At 42.2% G+C, this 17,455-nt stretch overlaps 1 protein-coding gene across 23 annotated transcripts in view; it reads left to right on the forward strand.

Annotated features, from left to right (window-relative positions):
- The window catches only part of RYR3 (ryanodine receptor 3), a 644,727-nt gene that overhangs the window by 284,114 nt on the left and 343,158 nt on the right, over positions 1 to 17,455 (forward strand). For all 23 annotated transcript variants that reach the window (XM_053280309.1, XM_053280347.1, XM_053280383.1 and 20 more), the window contains 5 exons: positions 6,623 to 6,797; positions 7,753 to 7,961; positions 10,542 to 10,720; positions 11,921 to 11,957; positions 12,798 to 12,958. In XM_053280309.1, coding sequence (XP_053136284.1) covers positions 6,623 to 6,797; positions 7,753 to 7,961; positions 10,542 to 10,720; positions 11,921 to 11,957; positions 12,798 to 12,958 — 761 coding nt within the window. The remainder of the gene's footprint in view (positions 1 to 6,622; positions 6,798 to 7,752; positions 7,962 to 10,541; positions 10,721 to 11,920; positions 11,958 to 12,797; positions 12,959 to 17,455) is intronic.

The raw sequence follows: 17,455 nt of genomic DNA on the forward strand, positions 1-17,455 counted from the left end.
CTATGTGCGGCAATCTACAATGATGTCTTGAGCCCGCTGACGCTAGAAGAGCCCCTCCCATCGACACTGAAATTGACACCGAGCACTGTTCAAACAAAACAGTGGAAATCCTTGGTGCCCTCTTCGACATCGGAGGGTTTTATAAACCCTAGGCCTCCAATGACTTCGCATGCAAGTGCACCCACTGGACACTCAAAGTTGAAAGAGAAGAGATCAGAAATATCACTGAAGCTTGCAATCGCCCACCATTAAAGCCACATCTCCTGACAGAATCCATCTCAACATCTCATCCATCAGGGGCAATGCAACCAATTCCACCAGGTTTACAACCCTGTTGACACTGTTGACCAATTCTATCAAGCTGGCATGCCATGCCCCTGCATGGCACCGCATAACATTGGACTGCTGGGTCCTCAAGATCATTTCAATGGGGCACGCCATAGAGTTGAAGATGATCGTGAGATTCTCTGGGGTGTGGTTCACACAATGGACCCGATCACTACAGGAAGAGGTGAAGGAGCTGTTAGCAAAGGGTGCAATTGTCCCTGTGCAGTGGGCACACAGATGGGAGGGATTTTACTCCCGGTATTTTCAGATACCCAAAAGAAGAGGCAGAATCCAACCAATTATGGATCTTTGCCACTTAAACAAGTTTATCCATGTGAAAAAATTCCACATGATAGCATTGCAGGAGTTCTTACCACTTCTATATCAAGAAAACTGGCTTGAATAGCTGGATTTAAGGAATGCATGCTTTCACATAGGCATCAGGAAGGAACACAGAAAACACAGGGTGTTTCAGTTTACCTGTATTTGGACGACTGGCTCAGAACTTCAGAAGACCAAAATGAGTTACATTCTCAGACTTTGTATGTATTAGACCTCCGCCAAGACCTGGGAATCCAGGTCAATTGCGAAAAGTCTGACCTAGAGCCAATACGTGTCATAAGCTACATTGGTGCTATACTAAACATGGAAACAAAGATGGCATACTTACCCCAAGAATGCTACGAATGCATCAGGGAGATGGTCCAGAATTTCCATTAACATCCAATCCAGCCTGCCCGGCTCATATGACGACTGCTCGGCCTAATGGTGGCATCTTGCAATACAGTAGAGTGTGATGCACAATTAAAGAAGCGGAAACTACAGCTCTGGTTTCTTTCTCTTTTCCGCCTGAATATAGACAGCCTGCATATGCACCTCGAGATCCCCACTCAAATACTACGCTCTTTGAGATGGTGAATGAGCAGGGTGAATCTTTTGGGGGAGGGCATCACTTTTCAAATGCTAAACCCAACTATCTGGATAACAACAGATGCATCTCTGATGGACTGGGGCGCTCACTGCAATGACCATCAAAATCAAGGCAAATGGACTCCACAACAAAAATAGTTCGGTATCAGTTTCTGGAAGCTCCTTGCTGCATTCCAGGGGATGACAGCCTTCCTCCCATCACTAAGCGGCCAGTAGTACAAATTCAGCTGGACAATACTACTGCCCTGGCGTATAATAAACAGACAGGGTGGGACAGTGTCATGATCCCTTTGTGCACTCAGCCTACAACTTTGGCACTGGTGCATCAGGCATCAGATTTACCCTTTGGCAATTCGCATAAAGGGTCTGGACTACGTCTTAGCAGACAGTCTAAGCTGCACTTCCGTGCGATAGCAGCACAAATGGGAGATAAAGATGGAATATATTGCACCTCTCTTCAAGACCTGGATCTGTCCAACAATAGACTTGTTTACAGCATTGGAGAACACAAAATGCATCCAATTCTGTTCCAGAGTGGGTCACGAACAGCAGTCATTGGAGGATACTTTTCAGATGGACTTGGCATGGGAAATCCCTTACATGTATCCCCCACAACCCTTGATCAGTTGTCTAATAGCACCAGAGGTACACCTTTGGAGCCTGGAACTAAAGACCTTTGGAGCCCCAGCCCCTGCAAATTAAGCACCATCATGCTTGGGTGGGTGACCACACCACCCGGGACAGACCAAAGAGGATTTGGGGGGGGGGAGGCAGGGGCTGTGGAGGCCCTGGACTTGGGCCTGGAAGTCCAGAGGTAAGAGTGCCTCTGGGTAGCATGTCTACTGGCTGCTCCAGTAATGTGCATTCTAGTGACACCATGGTGGCCAAGGCAACCTGTGAAAAAAACAGGTACTACAACCTACCACAAGAAACAGTAGTTCTAACACAAGACAATGGCCAAATATTGCATCCAGATGTGCTCACGCTAAGCCTGATAGCATGGTGAATAGGCTTCTGACTAAGATAATGCTTAACCAGTGCAAGCCTTCTACAAGATGGAACTACTTGGGAAATTGGCTATGTTTCAAAACTTATGCAAAGATTAGAGGTTTAAACCCGAAACAGGCTACAATTAGGGATGTTCTTCTCTACTTAACAACCTTGAAATCTCAGAACCTGGCAAATGTGTTACTAAAGGTCCATCTAGCAGCACTCTCAGCAAAAAATCCTGGCTGGGATGGCAAGACACTTTTCTTACACCCTGATAGCAGAGCATTCCTTAAAGGCCTCATGAATTTATAACCACCTATTTGGACACCGGTAGTGTTGTAGCCAAAGTCACAAACTTGGCCTGGAGTTGCAGGCACAGAAAGCTAGGTTTAGGCCTGCTTCTGATACCCCGATTTCATTGAAAAATTCTTTAATGCCTGGCATTGGTTAATTCTGAATGAACCAGCTAACTCTGAGTCGACAGGCAAATCCGCCTGGTCTTTTCTTTGCTTAAAGGTTTATGGTCTAAGAATGCCAGATGCAATTCTTCATTTCCTCTTGCAAAATAATTTGCAATGGTATGCAACTGCCTTATGTTTACTACAATTGTTATACTGTTTTCTGACTTCATTGTAAGAGAATCACTTTGGTATCACTTTAGGAATACACCCATAGATAGGTGTCCGTGCACAGATGTCTTGTCATGCAGATATGACAGACATATATAATTTAGCGTTTCCTGGAGTCTGTTTACACAGCAAACATGAATCTTCCAGCTTCAGAGATGCAGATTTGTTTGGCGAACATCAAGGAAAACAGTGTTGAGGTTCAGTGTTCTCTCTAATTTTTTTCATCTGTGTGCGGAATGAGTTTTGTTTTGGGCAGCAGTATCAAGGCAGTGTGCATGCATATGCATTCAGAATAGGGCCTTCTTGGTTCAACCTGAGCGGGATCTAAAATTAACTGAGCAGACATCAAAAACTTGTGAGCTCGCGCACGTGTGCACGCCTTAGAGGGAACACTGCTGGGGTTTTTTATTATTTAGCAAAGTGCCAAAAGAAGCTACCCACTCCAGTTACAGAGTAGAGTTCTGAGTTTAGTTGTTGCAGTCATTTAAAGAACACACATGGAGATTGTTATACAATCTAAACTAAATAGGTTTATTGGTGAAGTACATTTGAGATAGGAAAGACCTAGTCCTATCTATCAGCTACATAATGGATAGATAGGGGGAGAGAGATGTTTCCATCTTCTCTTTAGGAGGAAAGGAAGAGAACTGATTCACTACAGGAAGTACCTGAGGAGTCAAGGCAGGGATCATAGACTAGTGGCAAGCAGGGACAGGTAAGAAGACCCTCACTAACTATCTTTTCTCCCAATGCCCCTTGTGGTCATTAGGATAGTCGGTTCAAACAGTCGATGCACTGGAACTCCATCTCCAACAAATAGACCCTTCCTGAAAACAATAAGCCAATTTGGATCAGAATTCAGAACCCAAAAGGCATGGCTGGGGTCTGTATTAGATATTGGAATTCCTATAAGAGATTCCTTGATTCAGGGAATTGCTGAACTCTGAGTGAAATGATTAACTCCTATGAGACAAGTCAGATTGTTTGGACTTTGCTCTCAGGTAATGGCTTTGGGACAGCTGAAAGCTAATCCTGCATTTCATCTGGTAGAATGTTTACAATGTTAATGTAACCTACAATGCTTGCTACAATTGTCAGTGTTGACTTCTTGTCTCATATATTCACTGCTATTGCCTTGGAATGTTTTTAGCTATGCACACTAGGTAGATGTACATAAAGCAATTTGATTGTTCTCTTACACACACAACTTAGTCTCTTCCTCCTTAACATTCTGACTTCTAACACCTCTTTGGGCAAGGCACTCAGAGTCTGCCAGCACAGCAATTGTTCATCTGCAAAGGTCAGAAGTGCAGATTATTTTGAGAACACCAAGAGACAATGTCCTCCTGACAACAGAAATCGGGGATGCACGGGGATACACAGGAGATGGTCCTCAATTTCCTCAGACAAATAAACATTGTCATGAGCAATTAACACTGACTTTCAGGGCAGATGCTGATATCCTGAGGAAACTCAATGTCTAGATCAGGGCTGCTCAACTTCTGCCCTCCTGCAGATGTTGGCCTACAAGTCCCATAATCCCTGGCTATTGGCCACTGTGGCTGGGGATTATGGGAGTTGTAGTTCAGAAACTGCTGGGGGGGCCTAAGTTGAGCAGGCCTGGTCTAGATCAAAGGATTGAACTTCTATAGGAACCCAGGACTCAGAAAACACTCAGAAAACCTCTGAAACAACAGAACACTGCACCCCATGGGTTAGAAACCCATGGTGGTGGTTGGCACCCTATGTGCACTACACCACCACTCTCTCTGGGCCACCCCAGCACCTCCTAAGTGCACTTATGGGGCTGCTGAAAGCTCCATTATAACTTATGAGGAAAAACCTTAAAGACTCGTGAACTTCAACAATTCTCCAAAAATCAGCCCTCTGCCCAAATCCTTTGAAAAAATTCAGGTAGCTTCCTTGCCCCTACCCGGCACTACCACCAACCCTACCCGGCACTAGGACACCCCTTTCCCCCCGACGTGAAGCAATACACCCTTCATGGGGGAAAACCTTAAAGACGCATAAACTTCAGAAATTTACCAAAAATCAGCCCTCTGCCCAATCCCTCTGCAATTGGGGTGGTAACCTCCACCCATTAGGCACTACCACCCCACCCCAATCTTTTGACCCAGATCCCACGTTATGCCCCCTATCTGCCCCAAAGACACTAAAACTTCAAAAATTCACCAAAAATCAGCCCTTTGACCAATCCCCCTGAAATTTGGGTGGTAGCCTCCACCCATTGGGAACTACCACCCCACCCCACTATTTTGCCCCTGGGACCCACTTTTTTGCCCCAAATCGATTCGGATTCAGACCCGAATAAATTCAGGTCCGAACCGAATAAGGGGGTGATTCGGGAGGGCCATATTCGTCTACAGAACAGAACGGGGTTTTTTGGCTCGGGTCCGAGCCGAAACACCAAAAATCCGAATTGCACACCCCTACTATAAGATATCCCCCTTAGTGGATGGAGCCGCTCTGGGAAGAGCAAAAGGTTCCAAGTTCCCTTCCTGCTATCTCCAAGATAGGACTGATAGAGATTCCTGCCTGCAACCTTGAAGAAGCCTCTGCTAGTCTGTGTAGACAATACTGAGCTAGATGGACCAAGGGTCTTACACAGTATATGACAGCTTCCTATGTTCCTATAGATGTCAACAGATCACTACCAGATCATAAGTTACAGGTGAGCAACCTGTTTTTACCTGCTATGATGTTGTTAATGAGTTTTTTGTGGATAAAGTCTCTTGTAGTCAAGCTGACTTGGACATCACAGCTACTGTAAAGATACCATTCCCCCCCATACTAGACTGACAAAATATGGGGCATTGTAGGGGGAAATGATCATTGCCAAAGGTAGCCACAAGAAGGAATTCTCATGTTTTTTCAGCCTTACACAGTTCTAAAAAAAAGTATGCCACTTAGACAAAGCAAGTGCCCCCATTCTTTAAACAAATTGGGGGGGAAGGGGGGCCCAAATGAGTGGTGGTCGCAACCTTTTAAAAGTCTAGATTGAGCCAGGAAATTAACTTATGGCCCTTGGGTCATTTTCTGCACATTTTTTTAAAAAATAAAAGTTTAAATGCAGCATGGAGCAGGCATGTACATTTGGGTGTGTCAAGTTTCTTTGTGGGACTGAGAAATAAGGCTGGTATAAATCAAGAGGCATCTGAGTGAATGACATATGCTTTGGTGCAGTATATATATTTCTTACAATATGCTTGTTTTACCTTGGTGTTCCAGTTTTTGTTTTCATGGAGTGGGAGAAGAGGAATAGTATTCACAGATCATCAACATGTGGAGTGCACGCACCCAAGGGCAGGAGATGTTGTGCAGAGCCAGGATTCAATCCTGAGTCCGTGTAATCCTGAATCGGATTACAGAAGACGTTATAAGAGTGCAATTGCTGATAGAACCAGTTTTGGTTCCAAAGTAATGTCACCTAAGGCTACAGATCTGGCTGCCTCAGAGCAAATCATGTCCAAGCTACAACTTTACCTTCTCTTTATAAAAAACTAACTCAGATGGAAACTTACATGTACATACACACAGATGACACTCCACCACTTAGTATGCAGATATGTCTTCTTGTGAAGTGTTGCATGTTTTGCTTATTCCCAGATGAAGGTAATTCTGCCTCTCTTCTGAGAAGTCTAGCTTCAATATTGGTCTTATTTTAAATTTCCCTGTGACACACATGTTCTTATGCAAACACATTTAAAACTGTTCACTTATTTCAGGGTCAACGTTGGCATCAAGGCAGTGGATTCTTTGGACGAAATTGGCAACCAGGAGATGTCGTGGGCTGTATGATAAGCCTAGATGACAAATCAATGATTTTTACATTGAATGGGGAGTTGCTAATCACCAATAAAGGTTCAGAACTTGCTTTTGCTGACTTTGAAATAGAGAATGGTAAGTTAAATCTTTGAACTAATACTGCTAAGAGTAAAGGAAACGTTATATCTTGCAGTAACATTCAAATTACTGGGATGTTAAAATGGTTCATATTTGGGGTTTCCACAACTTTTGAAGCTGTTTAATAGTTGTTTAATAGGCATTAGTTACCTAACCCTATACTACTTCAGTGAAGTAGTATAAGATGGGGAGCATCACTGTTATTAGTGATCATGGTAGACATACAGTGAGCAACACTTCTTAGATAGTTGATTAATAAAAGTATCTCATTGTGAATTTTTCATTTTGAAGAGGTGGTTCTGGCAGTGTTGTAAGACCCAGAAGCCCATCTTTGAGAGTATAGCTCCTAATTAAAACAAAAAACAGTATTTGCTAACAGTCTCTTTCCTGTCAGGACAGCATATTGATCTTTTAGCATTTTTGAAGAGTATGACTTTGAATTCTAAGTCTGTATTAAAACTGTTTTAATGGCTTGGGCCCAAGTTATTTAAGGAAATGCCTTCTTCATTATGAACCCTGCCACCCATTAAGATTGTCAAAAGAGGTTTGTCTGAGGGTTCTGCTGGTGGTAATTTAGAGGCAAGCCTTCTCTATAGTCAACCCAGGACTGTAGACACACTTTTTGTTGAAATAAGAGCTGCTCCATCTCTGATGATTTTTTGAAATGCATTGAAGATGCACCTGTTCAGCCAGACTTTTAGTTGAATTTTTATTTATTTATTGTTTTAAATTGAATTGTATAAATGTTTTAAATGTTTTTAAATTGTTTTATTTGATTGTGAACCGCTTTGAGACTTCTGTTATAGGTGGTATATAGTATATTAAATAAATATAATTAAGAGAGATCTCATAGTGCAAGTGTGGATGCTCTTAGCTTATAGGCAACATAATCAGTTCTGAGTTTATTTCTGGGTAACTTTCCCTAACTCTAATTCATCTTTCATTTATTCAGGTTTTGTCCCTATATGCTCATTGGGTCTATCTCAGATTGGTCGCATGAACTTTGGAAGAGATGCCAGCACCTTCAAGTATTATACAATGTGTGGACTTCAAGAAGGCTTTGAGCCTTTTGCTGTAAACATGAACAGAGAAGTTGCCATGTGGTTTAGCAAGCGTTTACCAACATTTGTCAATGTGCCTAAAAGCCATCCCCATATTGAGGTAATAGTGCCTAGTAAGAGGCTATACTAAGACAGGCATGGGGAGATCTCAGGCTTACAGAATCTGTTTTTACTAGAATTATGAGGTTCACAAAACAATGCCAGGTGCAAAATAGTGGCAGGGGGAGGGGAAGAGGCAGGTACAAAATGGTGGCTCAGTGTTGGAGCTAGATGCCTACTTCAGTCTGTGGGCCACATACTACCAGAGCACATGCTTGCATGCAGGAAGTCCCAGACATGGTACCTAGCATTTCCAAGTGGGATTGTCGTGAACTGCTATCCCGGCTATCCCTACAGGATTTACAACTCCCGGAGAGAGAGAGTAAACAGAAAGCAGCAACAAAACTGGATGAAGGAAAATAAAAGGCTCTCAAAGGAAACAGTAAATGAATTAAGTCCCCCTGAACTAAAACTAGGTACCCCCCTCTAATAATAACTGAGTAATAAGTGGAAGAAAAGACAAAACAAGGAATGAAACAAGCGAAGGACACAGAACAAGGAATTAAGAGAACAATACAGGGAAGCACAGACAAGACAAACTGGAACACGGAAAAGATATAATTCCAAGAGCACAGTATCTGCTGCCAGCAAAGTTGCAAACAGCCACTCAGCCATGAGAGACTGTTGAATATATATGGCTCAACAGAACCAGGAACCAATCAGGCTTCCCTGAGTCAGCAGTTTGGCTTTCTTCCCTGTTATCTCCTGCACCTGCGTGAGTCCCTCTGAGCCTGCCTCTTGAATGCTTCGTCTCACTATAGGTGGAATCCCAGGCTCTTCCACATCAGAATTCAAGTCTGGCAGCTGTTGAGAATCCTCAGGTCCCGAGTCTGGTTTCTCTGCCAATTCTTGCTGCTGTGGCTCACTAGCAGGCGAGTCTTCCTGCTCTGAGTCTTCTGATTCCGAAGTCTGAGCCATGACAGGGATCTGGAAAGGCTCATTGTGGAGATGTGGGTTGTCAGCTAGCAGCCCAAGCCTGGTACAGTCCCTGGGGTTTGGCCTTAGAGTTAAGGGAGGGGGTTGCCTTCACCTGGTTCCTCCTCCTGGCAGCAGGTTCCTCTGTGTGGAAGCTCCTCACCGGAGGTCCCTTCACTCCCTGGTTTCACCTGCCTCTCATCCCTAGCCTGACCCTTTTTAACAAGGTCACAGGCTTGACATCCAGCTGTTGCCCCTCCCCTCCACCCCCTGAAGCCTTTTATTAGCTGCCCCCTGCCCATCCACTGCCTTTGGCCACTCATCCCCACCCCTCTTGCCCATCCTGCTCCCTTTCCCCATGGCTTTGCTGCCTCCCTCACCGACAGTGGACGGACAACATTGGAGAGCACTGCGGCTTGTCTTGCATTGCTGCACCTCTCCTCAAGGCTGCAGGCAGGCACCAGCTCCTGGCCTGGAACATAAGGCCAACGGACAGGCCAATAAATGGGTGGGCAGGCGGGTGAGCAGGGAGAGCAGCAGCAGTAGTGGGGGAAAGAGAAAACAGCCAGAGAGAAAAAACATTGGGGGGGGGGAAGAGAAGGGGGGAGGGCTGAGAATGAGGGCCAAGCACGAGGGGTAACTAGAGGCACAGATGCTCTGTGCCCGGGCCAGCTAGTTCTCATTAATCTCTTCAATGTCAGTTTGAATCTGCATTAAATGTGGATATATTAAATTTGTTTTATGATGATGATGAATTCATGTGCAAATTTACTACCACTGTTTAAGAATTCTTTAGCACCAGTTGTGTGCTGGATCCTGAACAGAAAATAGAAGTGATACTGCTGTCAATCTGTTTAGCTATCCTATCCCACTAGTCACCTTTTGTATTTTTTTTCCTTGAGTGATGGTTTGATGCTGTATAAAAAGGTTAGTTACATTCCATATAGCATTTTATGTAAGATGTTATATAAGAAATAATTTTCTTAATGTTCTAATTCTTTTAGATGTGCAGCATCCAAAAGGGCTAGATTGTATCTTTTTAATAGCTCTATGACGCTAATAGTGTGGGAAGCCTTTGTGCACATAGAGCTCTTTTTCTAGGTCAGGATTTCAGAAGAGCTATTCTTTGTATCTTGAAAACTTTCTTTACCAGAACTTATTCCAATAAAATGCTTATTCCAATAAAAATGCTGTCTAAGCCACAAGTAGCCAAGTGGCAGCTTGTGAATAGTAGAGACCACAAGATGGCATTCAGGCCATAAGGGATAGTCATTGTGAGCCTACCTCTAGTTCTAGGCTGCTCTGACTTAATAGATTTTAATAGATTTCTAGAGAGTGCTTCCCAGTTATGCTGCTCAGCAGTAACATTATATCATCAAGTGTGTGCTGTCAAGCCAAGTGTGCATAGGATGGGGAGCACACATTCAAGACTGCCTTAAACATTTTATTACCACTTTTTATGAGCCAGTACCCTGATTGGCTTGATGCAAAAGCATACAGTCCCTCAAGTCTAAATCCTTGGATTCCCCTGATCCAAACTATTTGGATCCTGTTTTGGATCCTCTGGAGGCCTTTGTGGGCAATCACTTTCTGGACTTTCCTCGAGTCATAGAGGTTTTCCTTTTTTCTGTTCCATATGCAAACTTTGGACAACCTTTGCTTCCAGGTTACAAGAATTGATGGAAATATTGACAGCCCACCACGCTTAAAAGTAACACACAAGACATTTGGAACACAGAATAGCAATGCGGACATGATATATTGTCGCTTGAGCATGCCAATTGAATTCCACTCATCTTTTAACTACGGCACTAATTTGGAACTTGTTGATGGTTTCCAAAAAAGGTTAGATTTAAGTTTAATCTTGTATTAGTCTCAAATCTATGTTTTAAAACAACTCTCTTCTGTCCTGTTGTAGCTGAGCCATGATCTCTGCTGAGGTACGGATCCAGGAGGGACGCTGACCTCGGACACTTCTGAGGGGCAAAGAGTCAGGAAGAACACATGAGATCTGGGTCTAGCAACATAAGAGGGATATTGCTCCAGTGGCTGCTTGAAGCAGACTACAGTTTTTATGGCCGTTGCCACTGTAGACTGCATTGGCCTGTTTTTCCCCTGGGAAAGGGTCTCTTGCTTAAAGGGACATAGCCTGATTTTCTAAGCATTGGTTCCAGCAGTACCGCAGGACCTTTGCAAGAGCTGGTAGATCATCTGAGGATGCCTCCGAAACTGAGGATGAAGCAGGGCTGTTTCCTCAGGTTTTGGTGAAGGTGGTGGTTCAGGTTCCCTTACTTCTCCTGGTGCTAGCTGCATGGGGCTGCAAAGGATCTGAATTATAGAGTCTTTTCAACTTGTCTCATCCCCTGAACTGCCCACCTCATCTCCAGTTGTGGGTGGTGGGGCAGAACCAGGAAAATCTTCACTATTTATTTGTGGAACTTTTAATTCCTTGGCTTACACAATGCAATTTTATGAATCATCGGGTATAATTGAATTATAAAATGCAGTATTTTGGGTTAAAATATAGAAATAATGTTAAAGTGATTTTAGTGACCAAATCCTTGTTTTAAAACTAAGATTTTTTTTCCTTGTAGCTAGATGACTTTGATTATTTAGCTGATGATTTTGATCTTCAGGGTTTCTAAGCATGACAGACTTCAGCTGAAATTGAATGTACTGGGAGTCGTTCTGTGTCACTAAAGATTTTGTATCAGAATGTTGTACTTCTGCATTTTGAATTTATATGCCGCTAGAATTTCTCATCTTTAGCATATGCCTACTTTAAATAACACAATCAAGATACAGGAAGACATCAGAAAGCTGGCTGATTTTACATCCTTTTCTTTTAGTGACAGATAGAATGAATGCATCATTTTACTTTCATAATTCTGCCTCCAACTAGTTTCACTGCATGAATAAAAGTGCTGTCATAGTATATTTCATACATACCAAATAAAAGCCAATCCATAAAAGCTCATTTTCAGCTTATATTGGTGTGTTACAGTGTCATCTAAAATTTAAAATTACTAATTATTTTATTTCCAGAAAACAAAACCAGGAGATACATGTTCATGCCACAACAGTAAGTATGTACTCATATTTTTAGTGATGGGCTAACTCAGTGATGTCATGAGTTCTGATCTCTACCCTATCTTCATGAACACCCTTATCCCCTTCCACCCATACCTTCAGTCCTCTAAACCACCTTTCCCTGCCATCTACATATCAGGCTGCAGCTCCTGTTGCATAAGCAGCAGGTGGAAGGGATGTCTTTATCCTCATCTAACTCTGTGCAGCATGCCAGGTGCAAGTAAACTGTGAAAATGAAAGTTTTTCAAGGACAACTGCAATTTTGGGAGCTGGTTGGGTCAGGAAAGAAAGGAATGTTTTTCTCTAACTTGGATTAAAATGAGAGCCAGAGAAGAATGGGGGACTTCATGCTCACCTTATGTGTCAGGCAAGCAGTATGAGCCTCCAGGAATTATATTTCTAAGGCAAGAAATCTTGGTGATATTGCTCTCTTTTCCGCAGTTCTAGATCTGGTTTCTAGTTTTTTAAAAATATATTAGAAAAAGTTTAGTTTGTCTTCAGCTATTGGTCTTTTGCTCTAAACACAGTTAGTAGTTAGGACCCATATATGTTCTATGAAAATTGAACAATGTGTACTACAACATGTCATTGAGAACATATGTACTGCTTTTAACATTTTTCCAGCAATATCTTTAAGTAAGAATGAATATTTAATGCCAAGCCAAACCAAACCTGTTATATTAATTTTTTGCTTTCTCTGGTTAGTGCATGGGATGAATTTTTTTTAATGAGCAAGTACTGTGCTAATTTCCATTCAAGAACGTTAAATAATGACATTTTAAGTATGTCTATTTGCCACTTCTGGAGCAGACACTTATTTTGTTTATTTCAGTACTATTACTCAGTGCGAATATTTGCTGGACAAGACCCCTCTTCAGTCTGGATTGGTTGGGTAACTCCTGACTACCACTTTTACAGTGAATATTTTGACCTAAATAAGAACTGCACAGTAACAGTTACTTTGGGAGATGAAAGAGGCAGAGTTCATGAAAGGTGTGGCATTTATAAATTACTTATTGAATAATATGTGTTTAAATGAAATTTATTTACATTTGAAAAGAACTTTTAATTTTTATAATACTGTGAAGATAAACTTTGTTCGATCTCATAAGTAATAATTGACCCTGGAAATGTGCTTTTTGTTATTACTTATTGCCATAATTTACCAATTTTGAATACAGTTATTAGTTTTTATTGAGTCTGTTTTAGATAGAAATATTTATTGGGCTCCTTATCAAAGATAAAATACATTTCCTCAGCATTTTCATTATAGGTAAAGCCGCTGGACAGATAATTTGAATATCTATCTTGCTGCTGGTGAAAACTTGCATTGCAGAATTCAAATATTTAATTTAAGCACAACTGGAAAAAAATCATAATTATGTTTTAATTTTATCATATAAAACAGCTGAGAAACCAAAGAGAGAGAGTTGGTACTTGTAATTAAAAAAGCAATTTTCAGATGTACCTTTGCAGCTTAACTGACTTAACACCGACTTAACACTTAACACCGACTTAACACTTAACACTGATTTAAATCAAAATTTAAAAATAACAATGCCTGAAACTTTCTCTCGCTTGATTAAGAACTAAATTGTAAGTCATGGCATGTGTGTGTGTGTGCTTAACTTCCCCTTATGCTGTGCTCCTGATTAAAATGGCCCTTGTCCTGAAGCAAATAGCAGCTTGTGGTGGAACATTTTTTGTCAGGACTGTGGCATGGTGGGAAAAGGTTAAATACTCCTTCCCTGTATACCACAGTCCTGATGTTGATCATCCCCTTCATGGCTGCTGTATATTTTTTTCTTAAACTAGGAACAAATTGAGTCTAAGGTAATACAAAAGAACCTTGTTATACGGGGACACTATATCAGCAGTTTCACGTATTTGCGGGTGTCTAATTGACACTATATCAGCAGTTTCATTTATCCACAGATACTAAAGGGTTAAAACCCATGTATCCATGGTTCCTAGAGGGCCGGAAGTGACTGCCAAGGTCACTTCCACCCTCCGTCTTGTAATCAGGAGCCATTTTGTAGCTTGTTACTTTGAGATAGAAAATTCCCCTTCAATTTTTGGTGGTTTGCGCGAGGGGGGCATTTGGCAGGGGGACATTGCTATTTAAGAGAACGTCTTCTTCATTATGAGCCCCACCGCCCATTGAGGTCATCTGGAGATGTCTGTCTCCAGTTGCCACCAGCTTAGCTGGCAGCCACATGGGGATAGGCCTTCTTGGTTGCTGCCCCAAGATTGTGGAATGAATTCCCACTGAAATATGATCCTTCCCATCTCTGGCAATTTTTAAAAAGCATTTGAAAACACACCTCTTCACTCAAGCTTTTTCAGCTTTTAAATTTCTTAGGATTTAATCTGTTTTTGACTTTTAAATAGTTTAAATTGTTTTTAAGTTTTATGCATGTTTTAACTTGTTGTATGTTATTGTTAACTGCCCAGAGATGAAAGTTTGGGGCAGTGTGCAAATTTGATAAATAAAAAAATAAAATAAGTTGCTGGGCATAAGAAAGGCACAAGGCAGGCCCACAGAGCAAGGTAGAGTGCTTTTTAAAGCTGTTCTTTGCCATTTATCTGCCATTTGCCTCCTCTTTTCTTAATAAAACAAGCATTTTCAAGCAGGTTTTTTAAAGTTTTGGGGGCATTTTGCATTCTGGGGGGCATTGCTGGGCACAAGGAGATCCCGTGGAGCACACTACATCATCACTCCCTGCTTTTGGGGGGGGGGATTTTTACAACTTTTGTGCATTCTGGAACCCAACCGCCTTTCCTCATAGGAATAATGCCTTGTTAGTCATGGTTTCATTACTCGTGATGGTAGGTGAATAAAGGAACCTCTGTGGCTAATGAGGTTCTCCTGTGACAGCACTGGCAAAGATTAAGCTTTAAAGCTGTAAATGACTTGAGTCCTTAATACTTTCTCCTTTATGTCTCAGCATAGTATCTTAGGCCTAATGAAAACATCCTCTTAATGCTTCCATACTTGTATGCCATATTCAGGGTAAAGGGATAGATGCAGGCATTATTCGTGACTGCTCTGCACTTCCAGAATTCACTTCATTTGAGTATTTTTCAAATCTCTAATCTAAGCCTCTTTCAGAAGCATTGTAAGGCCTTTCTATTTGGACTGGTGTGTGCTAACTAGACTTATACAGGTCGCATTCTCATGACCCTGGTGAGCATAGTTAAAGAGTCAGTTGTGATCGCTGAGCACTGCACATTTATGAAAACCTGGAAATCTTTGAGGTGATCCATGTTCCCTCACAAAACGGGTTCAGCGCCTGCAAAGGAATCCCTGTGGGAAAATTCAATAGCTCCATGAGGTGCTCTTCAGCTCTCCAAATTGTGCGCATGGCGCAACTCTTATTTTCAGCAGGAGAACGCCTTCTCCTCAGTTCCTTCTCAACCGCCGAAGCGTATACCTGGGGAAGGACTCGCTCTGTTAGCTACTCGTTTCTTGTCAGTAAAATGTTTATTAGATCATTTTGACTTTGACCTTTAGACTGTTTCTCATTTGGATTTCATTTTAAATTTGTTCTTCCATCGGTGATCTTACTGGCTTTCAGACATGGACTATTTCAGATTTCTCTTTCACTTTGTGTTTTGGCTACAGTAGCCAAGACTCTAAAATACTTTTTAAAAGTGTGCAACTTGTAGGTGGATGCTACCTTCCTCTGACATGAATGATACATGCTTGATTTGACTGAGCAAACATCACACTGTGCAATCCTGCAATATCTGTCTGTTTCAAAGCAAACGCAAAAAAGCAGGAAGCTCCATTTGAGGGTGGCTTTGTACAAGACCAAATTGAGGCCCCTGACACTGATGCCAAGAATGCCTTTACCATCGACTTCAGCGACTTTGATGTTGGACAGTCATCGATCCTCAGGATTGAGGTTGAAGTCGGAGGGCTCCACGAGCCGAGGGCAGTCGGCATGGATGCCGAGGGCAATCGGCATCAACACCATAAGAAACAAAAATATCACAGAGGAGACTCTCCAGACCCCTTGAGCTTAAAACACCACTTAACATTGACATCAGTCAATCAACCATCAATGTGGATTATGTCAGAGAAAGCTTCTATATTGACCTCAAAGAAGTCACCACACACTCCATACCCATCCACTGTGCAAGGTGGGCATCAAAGTTTTCAAAGCACTGCAAAACCCTTGACATTGGGAACAGCACTGGTGTTGATTTCGCTACCAACGTCGGCCACTAAATCTACTCTGTCTCTACTGACATCTCCATCTCCACTGATTCCACGATCAGTGTCGATGGTCACTACACTGGCATTGTTGATGGCCAAGGCACAGGAAACTTCTACTAAGACAGGGATCTCCAATGTGTCTCTTATCTTAATAGATTTCTCCCCAGAGGCCTCTCTGTTCCATTATGACTGTGATGATGCCTCTGACTTGAGTAGGGGGCGACATCCATCTAGGGAGATGTCCTTGATTGTATATGAAAAATCTACTTAAAGAAATTTAGAATCTCCAATGGGGTACACAGCTACCACTCCATCAGGGTCTACCTTTAGAGGATTTTCTATGCATGCACTAGATGAATATGAAGAGTCAGAAATTGTTCCAGTCTCTAAGACTCCCTCAGCTTCCCCTGATAGGGTAGCACCTCCATGTTCTCTCTCCTACCCCTGGAATGAAAGGTACCACCATTCTGTTCCACGTTACTCATCCATGACATGGACTATGGACTATTGGAGCTCTCCAGGGGCTCTAGACCCAGGCTACATATATCAGACACTACAGAGACCCTTACTATCTACCATCACCTGTGCTTCCATACGGTTTCAGTGATTACAGGATGTGGAAGTCTATGAAACTAAGCGGTGATCTGGAAAGGATTTCTATTCTCAAAGAACAGGGACTAATGGAACCCTAGGAAAAACAGAAGACCCTTGGTCATACTCACTGGGCTGAATCTTATTTGGAGATTGTTCATTACTCTCTGCCACCAGAGAAATCAACTGAGAAAGACAAAGAATACTCTGTGGGTTAATATGACTCAACCTCTTCTTCTGAGGGAGAATAGGTTCAATCAAAAAATCCCTTGAATCCCTCTCCTGATGAGAATGTTGCTCTCCCGCCCTCCAATTCACCTACTTAGGAGACAAAATACCAGAGAATACAGGTGGCTGAAATGGCAAATGCATTGGGTTTAGAATTGAAAACAACACAGGAAGTCAAGGATCCTGTTTATGATTTTATAGCCTATTCTTCATCACAACCAACATCTCTGCCTATGCTGCCAGTCTTAGCAAATTCAGGAAAAAAACATGCTGGAACACACTGTTGGCCTCAATCTCTACATCAGAAAGCTTAGAGAGCCTATACATAATTCAGGAGGAGTTATGTCCCTTCCTCTTTAGACATCCACCACCAAACTCATTAGTGGTAGATTGTGCCATTAGCAACAAGTCAGGCAAAAACATTCAGCCCCAGTGGATAAAGAAGGCAG

Source organism: Hemicordylus capensis, chromosome 1 (genome assembly GCF_027244095.1).
Source record: "Hemicordylus capensis ecotype Gifberg chromosome 1, rHemCap1.1.pri, whole genome shotgun sequence".
In the NCBI taxonomy this organism is placed as follows: Eukaryota; Metazoa; Chordata; class Lepidosauria; order Squamata; family Cordylidae; genus Hemicordylus; species Hemicordylus capensis.